The sequence below is a fragment of the Lampris incognitus genome, chromosome 15, assembly GCF_029633865.1.
Source record: "Lampris incognitus isolate fLamInc1 chromosome 15, fLamInc1.hap2, whole genome shotgun sequence".
Taxonomy (NCBI): domain Eukaryota; kingdom Metazoa; phylum Chordata; class Actinopteri; order Lampriformes; family Lampridae; genus Lampris; species Lampris incognitus.
Genome location: NC_079225.1, coordinates 45118997 through 45142944, shown reverse-complemented (window position 1 = coordinate 45142944; position 23948 = coordinate 45118997). Strand labels below are relative to the sequence as shown.

The 23948-nt window shown below is 45.6% G+C and overlaps 2 protein-coding genes and 1 pseudogene across 7 annotated transcripts in view; 1 reads left to right on the top strand and 2 right to left on the bottom strand.

The window, feature by feature from the left end:
• The window catches only part of LOC130125245 (protein CEBPZOS-like), a 15431-nt gene extending 11796 nt beyond the window's left edge, over positions 1-3635 (top strand). For 5 of the 6 annotated variants that reach the window (XM_056294763.1, XM_056294760.1, XM_056294764.1 and 2 more), the window contains exons 4-5: positions 3158-3242; positions 3381-3635. In XM_056294763.1, the coding sequence (XP_056150738.1) occupies positions 3158-3240 (83 nt within the window). In that variant the 3' untranslated portion in view covers positions 3241-3242; positions 3381-3635. Of the gene's footprint in view, positions 1-3157; positions 3243-3364 lie in introns of all 6 variants that reach the window. The other variant, XM_056294761.1, reaches the window with a different exon arrangement.
• cebpz (CCAAT enhancer binding protein zeta) lies at positions 3294-23948 on the bottom strand. The gene is made up of 17 exons (XM_056294766.1): positions 23778-23948; positions 21832-23348; positions 19900-20131; positions 18047-18200; positions 16038-16126; positions 15838-15891; positions 13885-13987; positions 13239-13307; positions 12234-12300; positions 11607-11713; positions 10861-10921; positions 10255-10433; positions 7050-7067; positions 6538-6600; positions 6349-6413; positions 5460-5541; positions 3294-3445 (listed from the first exon to the last, which is right to left on the bottom strand). Exons 1-17 carry the CDS (start codon positions 23838-23840, stop codon positions 3294-3296), a joined length of 3075 nt encoding a protein of 1024 aa, XP_056150741.1. The 5' UTR covers positions 23841-23948.
• Positions 18377-18472, bottom strand: LOC130125829 (U6 spliceosomal RNA; annotated as a pseudogene).

Below are 23948 nucleotides of genomic sequence, written 5' to 3'. Positions count from 1 at the left end.
AATCCTTTTACTTAATCATTCTTTTAAGGGTGTGAACCAAATTACTCTCTCATATTCTACACCTTTTGCCATATTAAATCCGTGTATAATCATACATATGTAGCATTTTTTTCCGAAACCGTCAATGGTGTTATAAGTGCTCAGCTAATGAGCGGAATATCAACACAGATACAGGATAAAAGTTTTAATGCGTAGCAGTACAGGCCTGTTTCGTGCGTCACGCACTATATATATGTACTTAATTGCACCTAACATGGCTAACCTCAAGCTAACTGTGAATTACACGCGATAAACTACACAACAAGGCAATCTGGGGGATTAGCTAAACATTTTAACATTAGCCTAATAACAGAATGCTAACCAGCAATGACTTCTTATGACAACAAATGATTAATTAGCCCACCAGTGGCATCCCTGTAGACGGCCAGCAAGATGAAGCTCTCCCTGCTCCAATTTCTGTTTAATTCCAACTAGTTGGCTCTCAACTAGCATGCATCCGCAGCACACAGCGCACACTCACCGTCTCTCCCATCGTGAGCTCCTGTTATTTTTCTTCTTCGTGAACGATTTTCTTCTGCTTCGTGACCTGTGCATGAGAGCCGTTAAACTCAACTTCCTTCCGTGTCAAAATAAAAGCTGCTGTTTAGGATCTGGCAGCACAAGTATTAACCTAACATGCATATCTTTTGATGGTGGGACAAAACTGGAGCCCACGTAGACACGGGGAGAACACGCAAACTCCACACAGAAAGGACCTGGGGTTCGAACCCCAGGACCTTCTTTCTGTGAGACAACAGCGCTAACCACTAGGCCACCAATTCAGAAAATTAAGACAGGCAGTCAGTGCCTCCGTACTAGGTACAGGGTATGTGTGCATTTTATACATTCGGAAACCTGGGTGGAAAGGGGTGGTGTGAAAGATGCATAACAATTCGCAGATTCTCACCACCTGTGGATTTTTATACATTCTGGAACCTGCGTGGGAAGAGGCCCAAGTACAGTTTTTGTGTGTACGCATGGTTTATACATACTGAAATCCTCCTCCTGCTGCCTTGAAATTCTGCCAACAGGCTTTTTCAAAAATGTCTCTAATTGCATGGCCTCAGATCTTCTACAAATTGTCAACATGTCTTTTCTCTCAAGTTTCTTCCCATAGGCCCTGAAGACTGCAGTCATCAAGCCACTCTTAAAAAAAGAATAGTCATTTCACTAATAAACAATTACAGGCCCATATCAAACCTCCCGCCCCCCCTTTTTTTCTCCCCAATTGTACCTGGCCAATTACCCCTCTTCTGAGCTGTCCCAGTAGTTGCTCCACCCCCTCAGCCAATCCAGGGAGGGCTGCAGACCACCACATGTCTTCGTCGATACATTTCTTAGTAAAATCATTGAACTCCACATTTTCCAGCAGCTAAACAACTTCTTGGCACTAAACAACCGTTTTGCTGTCTCCCAGTCAGGATTTTGACCATAACACAGCACAGACTGCTCTTGTTAAGGTCTTTAATTACATCTGCTTAAACAAAGACAGTGGCAGGATCTCAGTGCTGCAACTGACACAGTCGACTGCATCATATTACTAGACCGATAGTCACAGCACTAAACTGGTTTGACTCCTACTTCAACGACAGGGACTACTTTGTGTGTGTAGATAAGATGCTAAACTGCAACCACAGGCTGTAGAGGGTAGCACCTTACTTCAGCAAGGGCCCTTTGGCTAAGGACGATGTCCCTACTGATAGATCTGGTCCTCCTGCATGCCTATATGGTACTTCCCATGGTGCCCAGTCCAGCCAACACATTGGGATAGGAGAAGGGAACTCTGATTTCAAATCCACCCGCTGCCTTGTGGGTTGATGCCTCTTTAGGCAAAGGCTAGGAGAAGGTAACTCTGAATTCAAACCCCAGGGCACCGTCTACCCAGTTGTCAGTACCTGGAAATGGTAAACCATTCCCCGGGCGCTGCACGACAACTGCCCACTGCTCCTAGCTACACAGCTAGGATGGGTTAAACGCAGAGAGTGAATTTCATTGTATGTATGTACAAATGACAAAGTGTATTATTATAATTACAAATTTGAGCAGACAAAAATTACCCGTGGAGTTCCTAAAGGCTCCATTCTGGGGCCGGTTCTGTTTTAACATCTATATGCTCCCACTAGTTCAGATTATGGAAAACAGCAAAATGTTACCTTAATTATGCAGACGACACAACTATACCACCAGGAGACTATAATCCCATACAAGCACTAAGTGGATTGAAAAAAAAATCAATGATTGTTTAATTGAAGAAAATTCTGAGACATCCAAAGAAGTAATTGTCTTTGGAGCCAAGGACGAATGATCAAAAGTCAGCGCTCAGCTACAATCGGTAATGTTAAAAACCACAAACCGAGCCAGATATCTTGGTGTAGTCATGGACTCACAAGACCTGAATTTATATAGCCACATTAAGATAATTACAAAGTCAGCCTATTATCACCTGAAGAATATATCAAGAATTAAAGGATTTATGTCTCAGCAGGATTTGGAAAAACTTGTCCATGCTTTTATCTTCAGTCAACTCGACTACCATAACGGCATCTTTACAGGTCTATCTAAAAAATATTTAATCAAACAGCTGCAGCTGATTCAGAATGCTGTTGCTCGAATCCTTACTAAGACAAAAAAGTGGATCACATCACTTCAGTTCTGAGGTCATTACACTGGCTTCTGTCCGTCAAAGAATTAATTTTAAAACTCTGGTCTTGATTTATAAAGCACTGAATTGTTTAGGGCCAAAATACATTTCTGATCTTCTGCTATGCTACAAACCATCCAGACCTTTCAGATCGACTGGAACAGGTCTGCTTTCTGTCCCCAAAGTCAAAACTAAACAAGGAGAGGCAGCTTTCATTTTTTATGCAGCACCTATCTGGAACAAACTGCAAGTCTGCTGCAACTCTGTTGCTGTTTGCAACTACCTTTTATTAAATAAAATTTGAAGCTTTTGATTATCATCTTACACTGCATTGTAAATGTTACATTTTATTTGTTTTGAATGTATTTTATTGCCTTATGTTGCTTTTACATTTTGTCTTAATGCCTTTTATGTAAAGCACTTCGAATTGTCTTGTTACTGTAATGTGCTGTACAAATAAATTTGCCTTGCCTGCAGTTTTCTACCAGTCCAACGAATGGGCTGGTATCTACGGTATCCGCGAGAGAGACCAAGATGCCTGGTCCACCAAAATCAACTGAAGGTGGGCTGAACTATAAATCCCAGAAAAGAGAGGGAAAAAAAATCTAACAACTTATTTTTTTTTATTGAAAGTCCTTTTCCCCATTTTTGATTTGCCAACCATCTTCTTCTTTTTGAACACAGTTTTCTTCCTTCGCAGCGTCTTGGCGTCGCGGCCGTGGATCCAGGCGTCCCGCTGAGCCTCCCACTTCAGCTGCTTCACCGCTGTAGGTGGGGACAGGAAGTGTTAAAGGAACAGCATGCTGACGTCACCATGCGGTTAAGTCACGACGGAGGTCTTAAAAGGGACACTGATATGTACATTTTTTTTCCTCTACCAGGTACTTGTCACTTTATGGTGAGAACATTTCTCCCTCAGCAATTTAATTAGCTTGTTGCCTTTGTTAACCTCCTTCTCCCCAATTGTACTTGGCCAGTTAGGCTGATGCTAGCTCCAACGGGGTGTAGGCATGGAAGTAGCTGTGATTGGCTGTTGCGTCGGCCAATAGACGTGCACTGAAACATCGACTCGGGGTCCTTCGACTACATATGAAGTCACGGATTATGTTGCTAGCTAGTGTTGTTTAACATTAGCTTTATAGTTATTTAGCTGTGTTGTGTTTTTTACAATTCACGTTGACATAGAGTTGGTTAGTAAAGGTGCGAGGAAGAAGGCCCGAGCTGTGTCTAAGGAGCAAGGCCGCAGGCTCAGGACCCCCCCCCCCCCCCCCCAGTGTCTAATGTCAATCTACTGTTTCCCGCTGTTCCTAAACTAGCTAACTAACGTTAACTTAATTCGCCCCAACTCTTGCTCTGGCTGTCGGTCTGGTAGTCAGTGCGCTTCTGCGCTGTCTATTGGCCAACGCAACAACCAATCACGTCTACTTCTGTTTCTACACCCTGTTGGATCTAGCATCAACCGGCCAATTACCCCACTCCTCCGAGCTGTCCCAGTCGCTGCTCCACCCCCTCTGCTGATTGGGGAGGGCTGCAGACTACCACATGCCTCCTCCGATACATGTAGAGTTTCCAGTCACTTCTTTTCACCTGACCATGAGGAGTTTCGCCAGGGAGGATTTGGGAGGATCACGCTAATCTCCCCAGTCCCAACGACATGCACAGAACTGTCGACAAACTTTCACCTGCACCTACCAGCAAACGGGTGAAAAGTTTCTGTCGACAGTTGTGTGCATGTGGTTGACATTTATCCATGGTAAATCTTGCAGGAAGGCATCGAGAAAAATATGCCATTGTCAACAGAACACGCCAACAAACAGGAAACTGGTATGACCGCTGCAGTGGAAATCAGTGGACTGCAGTTATGCACAGAGCCAATTGTGTCTGTAGGGACGCCTGACCAACCCGGAGGCAACACGGGGATTTGAACCGGCGATCCCCGTGTTGGTAGGCAACGGAATAGACCGCCACGCCACCTGGGTGCTCTAACTTCCTACTTTTTAGTAAAGAACTAGTCAGTTCATTTCTTTCTCTATCAGTCCCTCAGGTACGAGCAGGTAGTTCATTCCATTCACCCGTTGTTCAGCTACAAAACCTCCCCAGGCGTAGGCTGAATAACTGGAGCAACAGGTGAACGTAACGAACTACCTGGTAGAATAGAAAATCGGCAGTGCTGCTTGTGCCTGAGGACCTGATTGAGAACCTCTGTCACGTTATGGTTAGTCATTCATTTGACTCAGGAATGCTAAGATGGTGCTGAACTTTGACCCTCTTAAGTCTACTTACTGATTTCTAATCAATGGATTATTGCAAATGTGACTGTTTGCTAAATCATCAAAATGTTGAGTTGCTGAAGAAAAAATGTATAGGTTTCTTTCTGCATTGCAAACAACTGGTGGGAAGTAAATTCATTTAAAATATAAGTCACGATTCACACTCATATGACAGGAAGTCCATTTACTACTGAGCCACCACTGGGATATGTATTTATTACTGACATGTGGCTTCTGGCTGGTGTATTTATCAGCTCTGAGGACGCTGACTCGTCTCCTTTGACATCATGTTAAATATGGCTGCTAAAATGCGCAGTGTGTCAACATGTCATCAGCTTCTCTTGGCAATAAAGTCTGTTTTCTTCGCTACTTCGAACAGCCGAGTCTACTTGATGTGTCTTTCAAAATACACGCATAAAATGGAAGAACTGCAACTTTCATCCCTACACTTCCTGAACTGACCAACACTCCTCTTTAGTTTCACATCCCGAATGAAAACCAAGTCTTACCTGCTTTGTCTTTGTTGGCCACTGCGTTCACACCTGTGTTATCCATCTTGGAGCCAGCGTTCTCATCCAACAAATCTCCAAACTACAAGATAGACAGAACGTTAAGTTACTAATGTGAAGTTTCACACAGACAGTTTCAGAAAGTAAATGAGATTTTTGTTTTCTGAAATTGCATAATCACAGTATTCATTATAGTTTCAGCACAGGGTCCATTATCCAAGCCCCTTATCCTGCTCTCAGGGATGCTGGAGCCTATCCCAGCAGGTGGGGGGACAGGCCGCCACAGCCGGCACACATTCACACCTAGGGACAATTTAGTACAGCTGATTAACCTGACCTACATGTCTTTGGACTGTGGGAGGAAACTCCACACAGAGGACGACCCCCAAGGTTGGACTACACTAACATGAGCACAGAGTATGTCCAACCTTTTTTTTTTTTTTTTGGATTCCCCCCCTTTTTCTCCCCAATTGTATCCGGCCAATCACCCCACTCCTCCGAGCCGTCCCCGCTGCCAATCCAGGGAGGGCTGCAAACTACCACATGCCTCCTCCAATACATGTGGAGTCTCCAGCTGCTTCTTTTCACCTGACAGTGAGGCGTTTCGCCAGGGGGACACAGCGCACGGGAGGATCACGCCACTCCCCCCGAACAGGCGGCCCAACCGACCAGAGGAGGCGCCGGACGGCCGACCAAGGCGCAGGCAACACGGAATCGATCCGGCGATCCCTGTGTTGCTAGGCAACGGAACAGATCACTGCACTACCCGGACGCACCAGCGTATAACCAACTTTATTCCTGTCTAAGAACTGTACATTATTAAAGTGCTAATAAGTTAGCAAAGTTTCCTCTTATTTTCCAATAATAATGTGATTGTAACAGACTGTACCTCTTCAGCTGAAGCAAACATGGCTGTATTCCTCTTCGCTCTCTTTTTCTTCTCGACCTTTGAACCTGTAAGGAAACATTTCACATTAACGTCTCCAATCTTGTCGGGTCACCTTGGTGAACAACAAACAGACAGGGTTAAGTAAATAACACTAGAGGTTTTAGTCCCAGACGAGGACAAGCTCCTCACCTGAAGAACCACTGAGGTCCTCAGACTTCCTCTTCCTGGTAGATGGGCGGCTATCTGGCTCCTCTCCTACGTCATCTGCTGAAGGTTAGGTGGACAAAATATTATGTTTAACTCTTTAAACTTTTATTAATTTGTCCAGAGAAAACCCAGCGTCAGTTAAGACAACCGAGGACATAAAAAACCCACGGGATTAGATGGACTCCAGCCATGAGCCTGTGTCAGTACTGGCTGTGCAGATCACATGATCAACTTTACAGCTAATTCTGCTAACGCTAAACACTAATACTCAGTTAATAAGTGAACGTCAACATTTACCACTTCGATATTCTGGTCAAACACAAACTCAAGAACAACTCTGGGCAGCAAAATACTGCATAAATACTGTGTAAATAAGAAAGATGAGACTTACACTTCTACCAAATACATCAGACTAAATATAACCGATGACGCTTTCCTAAAGCCTTGTTTAAGGACGTTTAAGAACTAATAAATCCATTATTAATATTACTCACCATTGTCGTCCTCCATCTCTGGTGCTGAGGACAAGAACACAAAAAAACAATAGAATATTTAAATGAGGTTTAGTTCTTCAGTTATTAGTCATGTGGTGAGAGACCGTGCTATAGCTCCACTAAAGCAGTATCTATCCATCTTGGAGGGGTGGGACGATTCACAAATCTCACGATTCAGGGCTCGGGAGTTCGATTCAGTACGATACAGTGGATGCCTTGGTAAGCAAAAGACAAAACATTTTCATCTATTTAAAGAACTAGCAGAGGTACCCGGCGTTGCCCGGGGAAAATGTTCTCACCAAAACGATCTGATCTTTACAATATAATCGATGATGAAATATGGGATAATTCATGATATGATACATGGGATAATTTATATGATACATGTGGTAAATGAATAAACGAATGTCCATCCATTCGGTCCATTATCCAAAATGCTTATCCTGCTGTCAGTGTCACAGGGATACCGGAGTCTATCCCAGCAGCCACTGGGCAGCAGGCGAAGAGACATTCTGGACGGGCCGACAAATGAATGTTATTAACGAAAATTATCAAATGTCGTAATTTACAATCCATTCATCAAGCTTCTTTGCCAATGTGTGTATTAATCGCCCAGTGCTCAAGCGCCTCAGGGTAAACCACGTTGTGTGCCTTCAGGCTAGCGTTGACAACGTAAGGTGTAGTGCCTCCCTTGACCACTGGAAGGATTTGCCGGAAGTGTCCACAAAGCATCGTTGGAATGTCTCTCGCAAATAAATCAAATGTTTTGCTTGGTTTTTGAAATATTGGAAAACAACTGTGCAATCCTTGGAAAGGGCTGATTCTAAAGATACCTTCCTTTTTGTTCTACAATAAGTATTTCTGGAGGTTTAAGCAAGCATACAACATACACTCTTGCTTTATATATGTAAAATTAGGCCCAGCACTCTGGCATTATCAAGACACGTATTCAAATGTAATGCAAGTGCAAAAGTTCTAACAAAATTTTGCCCCGTCTTCTCTTGTTGTGTAACACAATTGCTTTACTTTAAAACTTTAAAAACTACAAGAACGCCCAAGGTGGTCATTTTGACCGTTTTGGATTTTCAAAGTTTAATAACTTTGTGGAGAAAAAAAAGATGTAGACCTGCCGCTCCACGAATGCTCCAAAAACTGCATATATTTGTATTAAAATTAGTCTTAGATCAATTACACAAAAAAAAAGTTATGATAAGATCTACCTAAAATGACCATGGGCCGTCAAAATGACTGCACATAATATGCGCGTCATCGTGCGTGTCATGTTGCTATTTATGACGTGTGTTGTCACGTCATTTCCTTCGCAACGTTCAGTTTTTTTTACATTTCACGTTTTGTAGGCCTTGTTACGTTTGTTAGATTAGCAACATGTGTTTTCCGTTTTGTTTTTCAGGTATTATTTCCAACGTGTCTGGGCACAGCCACCATTTCAGACGCCCCATGACTATCACCGAGGCACTGCAGTATTTAGTCGCTGGACAGCAGCCATTTTAAATTCATTCATTCATTCATTCATCTTCAGCCGCTTCTCCGGGGTCGGGTCACGGTGGCAGCAAGCTAAGTAGGGCACTCCAGACATCCCTCTCCCCAGCAACGCCCTTCAGCTCCTCCTGGGGGATCCCAAGGTGTTCCCAGGCCAGATTGGACATGTAGTCCTTCCAGCGAGTTCTGGGTCCACCCCGGGGTCTCCTCCCAGTTGGCTGTGCCCGGTAAACCTCCAAAGGAAGGTGCCCAGGAGGCATCCTAATCAGATGCCCGAACCACCTCAACTGACTCCTTTTGACATGAAGGAGCAGCGGCTCTACTCCGAGCTCCCTCCGGATGTCCGAGCTCCTCACCCTATCTCTAAGGCTGAGGCCAGACACCCTACGGAGGAAACTCATTTCAGCCGCTTGTAGCCACGATCTCACCCTTTCGGTCACTACCCAAAGCTAATGACCATAGGTGAGGGTTGGAACCAAGACTGACTGGTAAATTGAGAGCTTTGCCTTCCAGCCCAGCTCCCTCTTCACCACAACGGTCCGGTACAACATCTGCATTGCTGCTGATGCTGCACCAATCCACCTGTCAGTCTCCCGCTCCATCCTACCCTCACTCGTGAACAAGACCTTGAGATACTTGAACTCCTTCACTTGAGGCAACAACTCATCCCCAACCCAGAAGGAGCAATCCACCATTTTCCGGTAGAGAACCATGGCCTCAGACTTGGAGGTGCTGACTCTCATCCCAGCCATTTCGCCCCAGTGCGCACTGGAGGTCGCGTTCTGATGAAACCAACAAAACCACATCATCTGCAAAGAGCAGAGATGCAATTCTGAGGTTCTCAAACGGACACACTCCTCACCTTGGTTGCGCCTTGAGATCCAGTCCATGAATATCTCAAACAGAATCGCAGACAAGGGAGAACCTTGGCAGAGTCCCGACACCCACCGAAAACATGTTTGACTTTGTGCCGAGAACAAGGACACAACTCTCAATTTGAATATACAAGGACCGGATGGCTTGTCCATTTTAAATTGTTTGAAAAATAGTATTGTAATGATCACTGATGTGTAGACATGCTAGTCTGTTGGCTAATGGGTCAGACCCTTTACTCGACTGCTTACCGTAGTCGCCCACAGTGCGGGTGACCCGGGTTCGCGTCCCGGTTGTGGTGGATTCCCGGCTGCCCCCTGAAATCGGTACAGTATTATAGTTGTTAAAATGTTAAGTTTGGTGTCAGTCGTTTCCTAACAGACATACTAACATATGCAGTGCATTAATATTTCAGTTGGGTATTTACGTATCTTGACTATAGAGTTTAAAAACCAGCGGTCACTTTGACCAACCATGGTCGTTTTAGGTAGGAGTGAAATCCCGGTCGTTCTGGTATTAATAATACACGATCTCACAAAATGGGGAGCGTCTCGAACTGTGAGGACCGTCTTGAATGATTCGGAATTTGATCCAGTATCGTTCCACCCCTACTATCTACATCAATAATCAATCACACTATTTGCCACATTTTTTTACATCAAATTGCAATGCATGGCCGTTTACATTAAGTGAAGGTGCACAGATAAAAAAAAAAAATCCTTTAATCCTCCGAGCTCTGTGTCCTGCTGACGGGTCTCCTTCCTGCAGTCACATTATCAATTACACTGAAAAGAAACTTCTTAAATAAATTCCTGTCTCAGAACATCCGTACCTTCATCATCCTCCTCTCCATCTGGATCCATGAACACCCCTCCTTCATCGTCCAGGTCCTCAAAGTCTTCGTCCATGCTGCCCAGAGAAACCTCCTCATCATCCAGGTCGTCCATGTCCGAGTCATCCGAGTCTTCATTCAAGTCTTTCTCACTCTTGCTCTTCTCTTTGTCCATGTTGCTGTGAGACAAAACGGAGGACAGACATATTTGTTGGTGGAGAACTTGAACCCATCAATCCACGGACTGAAATCAGTTGTTATTCATAGAACACATTTGATACAATTCAACACAATTCCATGTGCTTTATTTACACTGAAAAAAATTTAACAATCTGATAACTAAACTCACTCAACAAGCACAAATAAAATGAAGTATTTGGTGAAAAACTAGATGATGAAGTGCTTATTGAAATTATTCCTACAAGAAAGGCCAAAGTAAGAACAACAGTTTTTAAGTGTTTTGTGGTGTCATCAGCACTGTTTGAGAAACAAATACCAGTCTATAGAAATGAGACATGAGGGATGAACTCCTCAGAAACGGCTTTATAAAGTCTCCTCTGGTCCTGAATGTGGACCTGTGGACAGGAGGACAAACCGTCTGCTTACCTCGCGAAGTCCAGACTGTCATCTGGCAGATTTGTGAAGTAACTGTCTCCTTCATACGAGTCTGGGTTCAGACAAAACAGAATAGTGAACTTGGATCAACACTTAAAACCAAAAACAAGTGACTTTTCTCCATTAATAAGTGTTTATTTCCTCCATCTGAAAGGTGATGGTGATGTGGTGGTGGTGTTGGAAAGACAGTCAGTCTTCCAGTAGAACAGTGTTGTGATATAGTGGATGTAGGAGGCAGAGAGAAACAGACCTGTTGACTCTGATGTTCTGGGACTACAAACCAGGTGTAGCAGGACTACAAACCAGGTGTAGCAGCCATTGTGGCTGGTGTGCCGTCAGCTCAGCAATAAACAGTTCCACCCTTGTAAAAATGGATCCTGGGACCAAAGCTAACACAGACAGTCTGATGTATTACAAACTACATCACACTATATGGGAACACTGTTGTACAGTCATACTGGTTGTCATGGACACATCAGCATCATGTCTCACATCAGCATCACGTCTCAGTCTTGTTTCCAACATGTACGTGTTTGCTGCTGCACCAGTGTTCGTCCTACCCAGTCAAAATGTACGGAGACTGGAGAGAGTCTCCAACCATGTGAGGATGACTGGTGGTGTTATGGGGCCTGATTCCATCATACACATGGAGGAAATAACTGTTTATTAATGGAGGAAAGCTGGGGATAACAGCAATTTCAGAACATCTATTTCTATATGTGAGCTTGAGGACCTACCAAGGACCTTCTCAAACTCGTCATCATCCACATCGGCCACGCTCTCGTCGTCTCCATCACGTCGTGGAAAACGCAGCCGCTTCTCCATCTCGTGCTTTCTGAAGAACCTGCCGCCGGGAAAAAAAAACAAGATGCAGTGAACAAACAGCATGACCGCCTCGCAAAAAAACAAAACCCAGGAGAAATGAGACTCGTCCGGTGGGACATGCTGTGGAGTTCTTCTCTGTTACACTCCATTTTGAATTGCGCTGATTATTTCTGTGAGGTTGGACACTTCATTCAGACTTGCTGCTGCTTATCTGGACTCCGACATCCGCCTGTCAGTTCATCACTTAGACAGGACCTTATTTTCATAGAGTAAAATTATTTGAAGTAAAATGTAAAGTAGATGTTATTACATCACTTTTTTTTTTTTAATCTGGCTCCAGCGGCCTAACGGCGGATAAATACAGCTGATGTGAGCTTGTCTGGTTTGTCACGTGTGTAGAGATGGTAATGAACTTGTTCATGGGAGTAAATTAACTGGACCAATAATGTAGATAACTGTAAGTCGTGCTGACACCAGCCTGCTTGACTTGTTCCCTTAGTTTTTCATCCAAATCCAGTTAACCGGCATCGTTCTCTCACCGATGGAAGAAGATCTGGTCGACGGGGATCTGGCTCTCGTCTTTAGACAGAAACTCTGCACAGTTCACTGGCAGAAACACAACAGATATAAAATAAAATCATTACAAAACAAGGTGAGAACTGTACTGATGGAACGTTGTCAGGAGCAGCGCCGGCGCTGCGGGCGAAAGGCTCTTCAAACATTTGCAGATATTTGTTGAATAACAGGACATTAAGGCGTAAGAGAGTTGGTTATTTGGTGTGAGACGTCAGTAAATGGATTCTGCAGTGCATGTACAGTCAGTGTATGTACAGTCAGATCATGTACAGTCAGTGTATGTACAGCCAGTTTGTACAGTCAGATCATGTACAGTCAGATCATGTAGTCAGTGTATGTACAGTCAGATCATGTACAGTCAGTGTATGTACAGCCAGTTTGTACAGTCAGATCATGTACAGCCAGTGTATGTACAGTCAGATCATGTACAGTCAGATCATGTAGTCAGTGTATGTACAGTCAGATCATGTACAGTCGGTGTATGTACAGCCCACTCATGTACAGTCAGTATGTACAGTCAGTGTATGTACAGCCCACTCATGTACAGCCAGTATGTAGTCAGTGTATGTACAGCCGGTGTCTGTACAGGTGTATGTACAGTCCGATCGTGTCCAATTGGTGTATGTACAGCCAGTAAGTACAGTCAGTGTATGTACAGTCGGCGTATGTACAGTCTGTATATACAGTCAGATCATGTACAGTCAGATCATGTAGTCAGTGTATGTTGTCAGTGTATGTACAGTCAGATCATGTAGTAAGTGTATGTACAGTCAGTGTATGTACAATCCGTGTATGTACAGTCAGATCACACTGCCGGTTTACTACAGAAACCCAACAGGACCAGACCTGAGCTGTACTGAAAGAAACCAGTCTCTTTTTTTTTTTTTTTGGACTGAATAGTTAATACACGTACAGAATACCAGCAGTACACCACTCATATCTTCTCCGTATGAAATCTGAAAACTCACCTGGTAGTAAACGGATGTTGTTCATCGATAAATTCGGTTTGGGCTGCATTACCGTTGCGTCTGTGTTTCCTGTGGTGTAAAAACGTCGATAAAAGACGGCGTCAATTCAGAATGTTAACTGATACTCGACACACTTTAAAACACGCAATTCACGAGCTCGAGAATATAAAAGTAGTGTCAGCTCTTAACACGACTCATCCATATGAGGTGCTCACCTGTTCAGTTAGTATTCATGAACATTACATTCTGTGAGGTGAAGAAACGCCCCCCCCAGTGAATTAATTTCTGTGTTTATCCTTTTTTATTTATTTATTTATTTTTGGTTGAATAAATACATCTTCATGCCAAATTTGCAGTTTGGATTTATTTTTCCAGACCTGAATAATTTTCTCTGGATCTGAAGATTGTTGGTTGGTGTTTGGTTGGATGTGTGTAAACCTGACTGACTGAAGCTGAGCTGTATCCTTCATTACGATCAATACCACAACCTGACAGGTGACAGTCGGTCTACGTCTACAGTGTGCAGACAATTTATGAAACAATATTGAACGAAGTCCACTTCCCACCCGCGCCATATTTACTAATGAGCGCTGTCCGCCGGCGCCGGCGGTTGTGCCGAGTAAGTAAAGAAAGAGGGAAATATTACGTTTTCCTTTGAGCTGCTTGGGGTTTCTGAAGACAAAGCGGTCCAGGAAGCGGATGAGGGTGAAGTCTTGCAGAGGGTCTCCTGTATACTGAATAAAGTCCCCCTGCAAACACCAGAGAAGAAGAAAGAAGAACCTTTCAGAGCAAGCTGCACGGGACTTCCTACTGTGGTCGCTGCTTGTTTCCTGTCCAGGAAAACCACAGAGCAGCAGAAAACCAATGCCCAGTCCACACTGAGGCCTGCATGGTATTTCAGAGATGCAGCTTCTTCCACGTGTTTTGGCCTTTTGTCCACACGCAAACTGCGTTCAGGTCACCGAAAACGGACCTTCCGGAAACTCTTCCAGGGTGACGCTTTTCAGAAACTCCGTTTTCAGTGTGGACGTGTAGACAGGGAAAACTGAGTTTTTGGCTTATCGTTGGCTTTTTTTTTCAGGCTTTCGATTGGCCAACATGGCTTTAGGGTTATATCGCCACCTGTTGGTTCGGCATGCTCTTGACAGCGCAGTCATGCTGAGTAGCATGTGTTTTTTAAGTTTACATTTTTTTATTTTTTCTCGATTCCCTCCCACCCCCTTTTCTTCCAGATTTCATCCAGCCAATCACCCCACTCTCCGAGCCGTCCCGGTCTCTGCTCCACCCCCTCTGCCAACCCGGGGAGGGCTGCAGACTACCACGTCTCCTCCCATACATGTGGAGTCACCAGCTGCTTCTTTTCACCTGACAGTGAGGAGCTTCACCAGGGGGACGTAGCGTGTGGGAGGATCACGCTATTCCCCCCAGTTACCCCCCCCCTCCCCCCTGAACAGGTGCCCTGACCGACCCGAGGGGGCGCTAGTGCAGCGACCAGGACACATATCCACATCCGGCTTCCCATCCGCAGACACGGCCAATTGTGTCTGTAGGGACGCCCGACCAAGACGGAGGTAACACGGGGATTCGAACCGGTGATCCCAGTGTTGGTAGGCAACGGAATAGACCACCACGCCAGCCGGACGCCCCGGGTGCTTGTGTGGACAGGATTTTTAAGATCGAAGGAGGAAAAACCCTGTTTTTATAACACCCATGTGCGTGTGGACCAGGTGCAAGAGATGAGCTGCTGGATGTGCAGTTGTGTTACGTCATGACACCTAATCAAGTTCCTATCACAACTAAAAGTTTAATGCTTCAGACCTAAACAACACGGTACTTTTAGAAAATATTTGGCAAAAAAAAAACAAACATGTCAGCTGGTAAAAAATGATTTAATCTTAAAACAAAAAAGAGCATTATATCCAACGCAAAGCTCTTGACGTGATTCAGCTTTATAAATCGACATCACATCTAAACTCACTGCAATTTTATTGAGTTGGTTTAAATTATTTTCAAATGAGGAGGGCTCATTGATGAGTGAAAACCTCCAGGGGACCTTGTGATTAAACGTATTATGAGGACTAAACTAAAATAATGTTGAGGTCAATTGATATTTTAAACTTTACTACTTTTCATTTGATGCTGGAAAATGCCATCGCTGAGACTGCTGGCAAGACGTCTCCAACAGTCAGTCATGCTGTCCAACTTCCAAGATGGCCTTCAGTATTGTCTGTGAATGTTCTCATTCATCCAGGTCATGGTCATCCAAAGGAATTGAATCAAGTGCAACTGGACTTGGTATATATACCAAGTCCAGTTGCACTTGATTCAATTCCTTTGGATGGCCTTCAGTATTATCCTGACATTAACACATTTTATCTTCGCTGTATTCTTAATAATCTAGTATTATCTGGCATACGCTACGCCAAAGATGCTCGCCACTGCCTGTAGTGGGACAGCTGATGAGGAAGTAGGTGACGGACACAACGATCAGCCAATCAGCTCTCAGGAACCACCAATTTGCAAACAGTCAGTTTGAATACCTAGACTCCTTCATTTGCATAAATGATAATGGAACGTGTGGCAGATATGAAGCTGTTACCTGCAGGATCGTCTTTGCAAACAGTGACACGGAGGGGTGGAAGTGCAGAGAGAGCTGCAGGGAAACACAGGAGAGAATGAAGAATTCATCTGGACTCAAAAAGACAAACTCAAAACAGCAATGTACAGCAATATTACAGTGACTGTACTGAAGCATAAAGCAGAAGCTGGTCGAGACTCAGCTAGTGTCAGGACACCCACCCGCTGTAACTCCCACAGGGTGGAGTGGTCGGCACCACAGTACAGAGGGTTTCTGTGCAAGGGGTCGTAGGTCTCCCGGCTCTTCCCACCTGAAAGCACATCAAGCGTGTGATGACGTAACAATACCAGACTGATGAATATTCATGTAGGATCATGTGGCGAGGACGGTCTGAGAAACGCACCACATTCATCTGACAGACATTACGGGGGGGGACAACAACGGTGAAAAATACACTGCTAAATAGGGTAAGAGTAATAAAAATGCCCAGTTTTTACCAAAAAACAAAAAAACATTTGTATTAAATTCTGATCATAACAATCAAGAATTCCCAAAAATCCTTTTCAAGATACTCCAGCAACACACACTGAGTTTTGGCGCAGAATTTTTTTTCCAAAGATTCATAGAAATATGAACTATCACCGGTGATGATGGCAAACATGTTTAGACATTTTACAAATTTACAATTTCATTGAGCAGATGCTTTTATCCAAAGCGAGGTATGTTCATACAACACAAGCCAGGATCTGGTCAGGGGCTGACAACACAAGTGTCAAAACACTACGTTCACCAGGACACAGGTGTCAACAGGCAGTGCACAAACGCAATGCACAGGGAGCACAGCAGCAATTTTTAAAATTTTTTAAATCAATCCCATCAGGTGTGGAGGTGGTGGAGAAAGAGCTGGGTCTCTAGCTTCTTCTTAAAGATGGAGAGGGACTCAGTGGATCGAATGGAGTTTGGTAACTCGTTCCACCACCGGGGAACTACAGAAGAGAAGAGTCTGGCTAGTTAGTGACTTAGGGCCCCGTTGTGGTGCAAGTGCCAGGCGCCTTTCATTGGCAGAGCGTAGTGAGCAGGACTGACTGTAGACCTGAATGAGGGAGTTCAGGTAGGCGGGAGCCGTTTTAGTTGCTGTTTTGTAAGCGAGCATCAAGGTTTTGAATTTGATGCGGGCAGCAACTGGAAGCCGGGGGGGGGGGGTTGTGAACAGCGGGGTGACATGTGCTGTTTTGGGTTGGCTGAAGACCAGACATGCCGCCGCATTCTGGATCATGTGCAGAGGTTTGAAAGTGCATGCAGGGAGACCTGCTGGTGAGGAGTTTCAGTAGTCAATGTGTGATATTACAAGAGCCTGTACTGACACTGTTATTGTCTGTCTGTCTGTCTGTCTGTCTGTCTGTCAACCTATCTATCTATGTGCCTGCCTGCCTGTCTGTCTGTCTATCTATCTCAGGAATCAGGAACACTGTCATTTCCCCCAGCCCACAGCAGTGCAATACAAAGACAAAAACACATATCCAAAAACTACAACACACATACTAACACATATATCTACACTAACACATATCCAAAACAACCACTGTCCAGGAGAACGAACGCCAGCCAGGATGACTGTCAGAACTGCCGGTCTGCATGGGCTAGCAGTTAGCTTAGCCTGCCCCGCTTCCATGACCTGTCAGACCGCCCTCGGTGTTTCCTCCTGGGGCGCAGCTCCAGGCAAGGGCCGTGGTCCCTGGGCCCACAGGACGCAGCAGACCAGGCACCCCCTGCCGATCCAGCGCCAGCTCTCCCAGCCATCAAACGAAGAAAAAGCTTAAAACGCAAACGTGGACAAAGACACTGCATGGACGATATTGGGTGAGGCCACCATTAACTTGCATTCACGCCGCCATCTTCCAACACCAGTACTGGCTGAGGCCGCTGCCAACGTGAATTCGCACAGCCATCTTCCCACACCGGAAGCAGGAATCAATCTATCTATCTATCTATCTATCTATCTATCTATCTATCTATCTATCTTATGTTGTGCTTAGGCTGAATATTGATGTAGTTATTACTGTTTTTCAACCTATCACCAATCCAACTACATTTCCTCCATCAATACCTTGATAAATACTGGGTGGGTTATGTGAGCATCACTCTGTTTAAAACACAGTTTCTGTCCCGGTGTCAAAGGTCAGACACTCCCCCATAAGAACAGAGGAGGACTTAGAAAGGAGACACAGACCTTCCAGGTTCTGGTGGTGTACCCACGATGCTGCGGGTCTGCACGGTTCTGCTTCGGTACTCTGTCCTTCCTCCATCTTGTCGGCATCCACAAAGCGCTCTTCCTCGTCATCTTCCTCTTCGGCGAGGTCTTTGAAATTCTCCTCTTCCTTGTCCTGAGAAAAGATGTTAAAAACACAACCAGAGCGACATCACTGCAAGTTTTTCGTGTTTCCTTTACGGTTTAAATCAGTAATTCACGGCACGACACAGACGTCTTTTCACCAAGGACAAACTAACACGTCATTAGCCGACACATACGGCCAACACAAAGTGTTTTGGTTTGGTTTTTTTTAATAAGGAACGCTTCACGAATTTGCGTGTCATCCTTGCGCAGGGGCCATGCTAATCTTCTCTGTATCGTTCCAATTCTAGTATATTTTTAGAAGCATTTTTGACGTCCCATCACTCGCACGACTCACAGAGCGGATACACGCTTCCACGTTCTCCCGGAGACCCCCTGCGATGTTTTACGCTTCAAGTCTATTTTAGTTTACTGAAGCATAATCTGCACAGACCGCAGGTTAAATCACACAGATACCCCGCTGGATGTGTGTTTGATTCGTTTATTTATTTGTTTGGATCCCCCCCCCCCTTTCTCCCCAATTGTACTGGGCCAATTACCCCACTCTTCTGAGCCGTCCTGGTCGCTGCTCCACCCCCTCTGCCGGTCCGAGGAGGGCTGCAGACTACCACATGCCTCCTCCCATACATGTGGAGTCACCAGCTGCCTTTTTTCACCTGACAGTGAGAAGTTTCACCAGGGGGACGTAGCACGTGGGAGGATCACGCTGTTCCCCCTCCCCCCTGAACAGGCGCCCCAACCGACCACAGGAGGCGCTAGTGCAGTGACCAGGACACACACCCACATCCGGCTTCCCACCCGCAGACACATCCAACTGTCTGTAGGGACGCTCAACCAAGCCGGAGGTAACACGGGGATCTGAACTGTCGATCCCCGTGTTGCTAGGCAACGGAATAGACCGCCACGCTACCCAGACGCCCCTGTATATGTGTTTTGAACTTATCAGCTGGCTCTGCATTGACTGATCAAGGCTCCCAGTGTGATTGTGAGCTTGTCTGTTTCTCTACAGGGAGGGTCCCCTCACTCGCCGCGGTGGGCGTGGAAATAAAATCACTACACACAAACACTGCTGACTTCTTCCCATGGAGCCGACAGGAAAACTACTCTGGTTCAGAAAAAGTCTGCTGTCAGTCAGCCTGGTGACGGCAGGTTAACCAGCCGCGGTCCACTCTGCTGACCGCCAGCCGAGACGGAGCGAGGCGTCCAAACGTCAGCAGCTGATAATCACGACTCTCCCACTTTCTGTATTTTCTGAGCCTCTCTACAACTACCTATGATGTCCGTCTGCTTCATCACAGTTCATCATCATTTTACGGAAGACAGTCGGCGTGGGTTGGAGGACAGAGCGCTTATGCGTGGCTCAGGTGTGGCTTCCAGCGGGGGGCGCTGGTTTGACAGGCAAACAGAGAATACAGTGTCGCCAACCAAATTCTTTGCCCTGTTTACACGTAGACCTATTGATATTAATTTAGGTCTGAATGTATTCTTTATGATTCCCAGTATTTAAACTAGTCTTTCTGTGAGGTAGAGACATGATCTATGGATGTGGTGGACCAGCAGGACTGTTAGGACAGGTCTGCGGTGCTTCCACATTTCCATCTGACCGACGAACCAACGCAAGACAGGAGAACATTGGTGAACACTACAAGATAAATAGTTTACAAATCAGTTTTTAGGCTGGCCAATCAGAAGACACAAAACATCACTTCCTGTTTAGTGAACAACCTTACCCCGCTTTCCTGTAGCAGCAATCTGAGGCCTGGCTTGGACTTCATGACCTCTGACACCAGGAAGAGCGCGCCGCACACGAAGGTGGGACTCTGCTCACAGCTGACCTGCAGCAGCCGCTTCACGAAGGCCTTGACGCGCCGCAGGACGATGTCGGCCTTCAGAGACTTGTAGACCAGGTTGAGGAACATGCTCTGCTTGGAGCAGGAATACAGGCCGGGGTCCATCAACTTCCTGTTGGGACACAGAAGCCACACAAAACCACCCCAACAAGCTTGTGTTATGGGGATATTTCAGCACATAAGAAAGGAAATGTTAAAAGATGGAAAATAAAACCGGAAAACTCACAAAAAAGACTTTATTTTCGTTCGAGGTAAAAAGGTTAACATGTTGACATGGAGAGACATTTTCAAACTCGGGATGTCAAATCTAACACGTTTTTCTCCTGTTTTGCACCCTTGAAAACTTTTTTATTCATCTAAGGCCATCGAAAGAAAGAAGACTAGCACTGATTTTAATTTTTTTTCAAAACTTGGAATTGATTTCTCTTAACATCTGGGTGTATTCATACAATACAGACCAAGACCAGCTTTATCCAGGGTTTAGTTTGAATTTGTACTGAGGAGCTGTTCCCATAGCCAAACACGAGTTTTAAACGTGTGTTGGTATCAAACCAATGCACAAACCAAGTGTCCAGTGTCGGGGGGTTTGTAACCAACATTTCCCTGACAAAGAGGTTTACTATATATTGATGTAGGTTATGTATGAATACATATTTGCTTTTTAACTTAACAGCTCAGAATGGAAACGATAGCAAAAAAGAAACTGGAGGAAAAAGGGAGAAGATGAAGATGGAAAAGTTGAACCCCACAAACATTATTAGTTAATACAATGTGGCAGAGATGAAGATGATAAGATTTTCACTGGGAGTAATGAAGAAGGACAGGATTAGGAGCGAGTATATTAGAGGGACTGCTCAGGTTGGACGGTTTGGAGACAAAGCAAGAGAGACAAGATTGAGATGGTTTGGACATGTGTGGAGGAGAGATGCTGGGTATATTGGGAGAAGGATGCTGAATATGGAGCTGCCAGGGAAGAGGAGAAGAGGAAGGCCAAAGAGGAGGTTTATGGATGTGGTGAGGGAGGACATGCAGGTGGCTGGTGTGACAGAGGAAGATGCAGAGGACAGGAAGAGATGGAAACAGATGATCCACTGTGGTGACCCCTAACGGGAACAGCCAAAAGTAGTGGTAGTAGTAGTAGTAGAATGAAACAATGGCCACGGTTTTTTTTACCCTGCACTAGGAGACAGGCTGCTCTACAGGGAAAGAACGTTTTAAAATTATTATAAAACAGACAGACGAGTCAGATAAGCAAGTGTTCACATAACTGGTACACCGGTGCACGTGCACACCGGTGTTGTACCAAAGTTTCACTCCCCACCAGGATCCCACTCCCGTCTCTGCCACTGTGTCAGTTGCAACAGCCTCGTTTTTCTTTGTTTCCGTTCGCTTCGTGTGCCCCTTTCTCATTTTGTCCCTGTTGCTTTAAGAATACTTTTAGGGGTGTACAACAGAGATCAGAGTGTCACCAGATTTCAGCTGAATACATGTCACTATTACATGAACCCTCAATCACAAAACCAGATCCTCCTCCGAAGACACCCTATTTTATCATTAAGTCATCAGGTGATCCTTTTACGGCTCACATCCGAATAAGCCAAGCACTTCTGAAAACAGTTTTTGTTTTAATGAAAAATGGAGCAGCGGAATATCGCAATAAAGAAAATGAGACTACTGCAACCATCAGAGCAACAGAGGTTCTCAATTGGCGTACACGTGAACAGGAGCTCATGTTCATCCTGATGGGGGATGAACTTTAGCACAAACCAGTACATGCCTAACAGTACACCTGTGTGGATAAAAGCCTCTCACCTGTAGAGAGCTACATAGTAGCGATCCGACACCGTCTGCTCCGAGTCCATGACCTGGAAGAGCAGCATGAGCGCCTGCACAGCCGTGTTGAACTTCACCAGGTGAACCACCTTAAACAGGGTATCCAGCTGCTCTTTGACCTTCTCATCCCCGGTTTTGGCGTACGGGTACGCCCTGTTCACCCCCGACAGGAGGGCGCTGAGCATCTTGGACTCCACGTCCTTCTTCTTGATGCAGGCACGGAAGAAGGAGAAGTAGATGGTGATTAGTTTGCTGGCCAGCGATGCTTCCTCATGGCTGAGCAGCACCTGGCTGAGGAAGCAGATGGCGTAGTACTGCGCCTTCCTGCTGATGTTGGGCCGGAACATCAGCCGCTCCACCTCACTGCATACCACCGGCTTCATGTTGGGGTGCTGGTGCAGCAGCATCTCCAGTAGGTAGGAGGCCTTGGCAGCCATTTTGTACTCAGGGTCTCCCAGCTTGTTGACCAGCTGGACAAGCAGCGCCCGCTCCTGCTCGGGCCGGTGGCACAGCAGCTCGTGCACAGTGGTCAGCGCCTTGGCCTTCGTGGCCGGCACAGTGTCGTGGGCAATCCCGTCCAGTGTCGCCACGAATTCGGCCACATGGTGCTTCAGTTGGTGTTCGAAGTACCAGAGGACAAGACGGCGGTCACGGGAGTCCCGGTTTCCGCTGGCTCTCTCCTCCAGCTGGTCGAAGGGATGCTGGGAAAATGGGCGTAGCTTGCGGTTCTCTGGGAGGAGGTCTGACAACAGGAGCTCTCGTAAAGAATCCACAGCCATCAGACTCATCCTGCGGCTTCCACTCTTCTTCACCATGGCAACTAGACTCTCCACATGCTCCAAAGTGTGGACCGGGGCATCCTGGATCAAAACTGTCATGGCCGCCATCCTGTCTGCCAGTGTGCCGGCAGAGACCACTGTCTTCATCCAAGCAGAGTTGGCTCCTTTCTGCAGAGTCTTCTTGTTCTTATAAAGTGCCGTCTCTGCTTCAAACAGCTTCTGGGCCAGAGCCTTATACTTGGCGACCAAAGCCTCATCTTGAGGTTCTGATGAGCCCTCCGTGGTGTAATCCTGATCATACCACTTCCCTCCCGCTTTGACCAGCAGCACCTGTCTGGGCTGAAACTCAAATAAATTCACGTTCAGTTTGTTTTTTTTCCCGGCGCTTATCAGACCAACGCCATTCCTGGAGTCAGACTTTTTTGTCTTCTTTGTGTCCTTCTGTTGGTCATTAACCTTGGGCGAAGCTTTGGATACCTCATTGTCCGCTGGAGATTTCTTGACTTGAGCTTTTTTGCTCTCCTCTTCGTTGGTGTTTGCAGCTTCTACATCCTCCGGCTTATCTGCAATGACCTGTTGTCCAGCGTATGCACGGATGCCTAACTTAGTGATAAATTTCTCCAATTCGCCTTCCTCCAGGTCATCTATCGTCCCTTTCTTACCTCCATCAACAAGCTCATTAGAGTCGTCCACGCTGGCGAGTAAGACGTAGTCTGCCTAAACACAGAAAGAAGGGGAATACCATTAGAGAACATTACACAGATTATTAACACTCGGTGGAAATCCGTTACTGATATTGGCAGGAAGCCACTGTCACCAAAATTAAAGATTACGTTATTAGCAACTGGTGCATTTCAGCTGTCCTTGGTGAAGCCCATACCAAGTGTATGGTTCCTTGCTAGAGGTTCAGATGTTTGGCCTCTTCTTTTATAAGGCAACTGAAAGCACCGCTGAGATCAAAATACAATTCTAACCACAACACCACCGGGCCAACGCATTGTCCATGTAAGGCGATGCAAACGGCCACCAGTAACAATGACTACATGGTGGCGACATTACAACGTGCTAATAAGTGTTAGAAGACCAATCCGTGACGCGTTAACCCGGCGGCGTCCTGCCTGAAATAACTGATCTAGCAAAACTTACTCGAGTTCCTCCCAAACGTAAAACCTCGTCCAGCAAAAACTCGTCATCTTTCTGCTCCCCCATTCCATCAGCTGTCGCATCTTCTCCTTCGTTTAAACACCCGTTTCCGGGGTCGACCTGGTTTTCCTCCGATTCAAAGCCTTTTTTGGGAACGGCTTTGCGTTGTTTCTT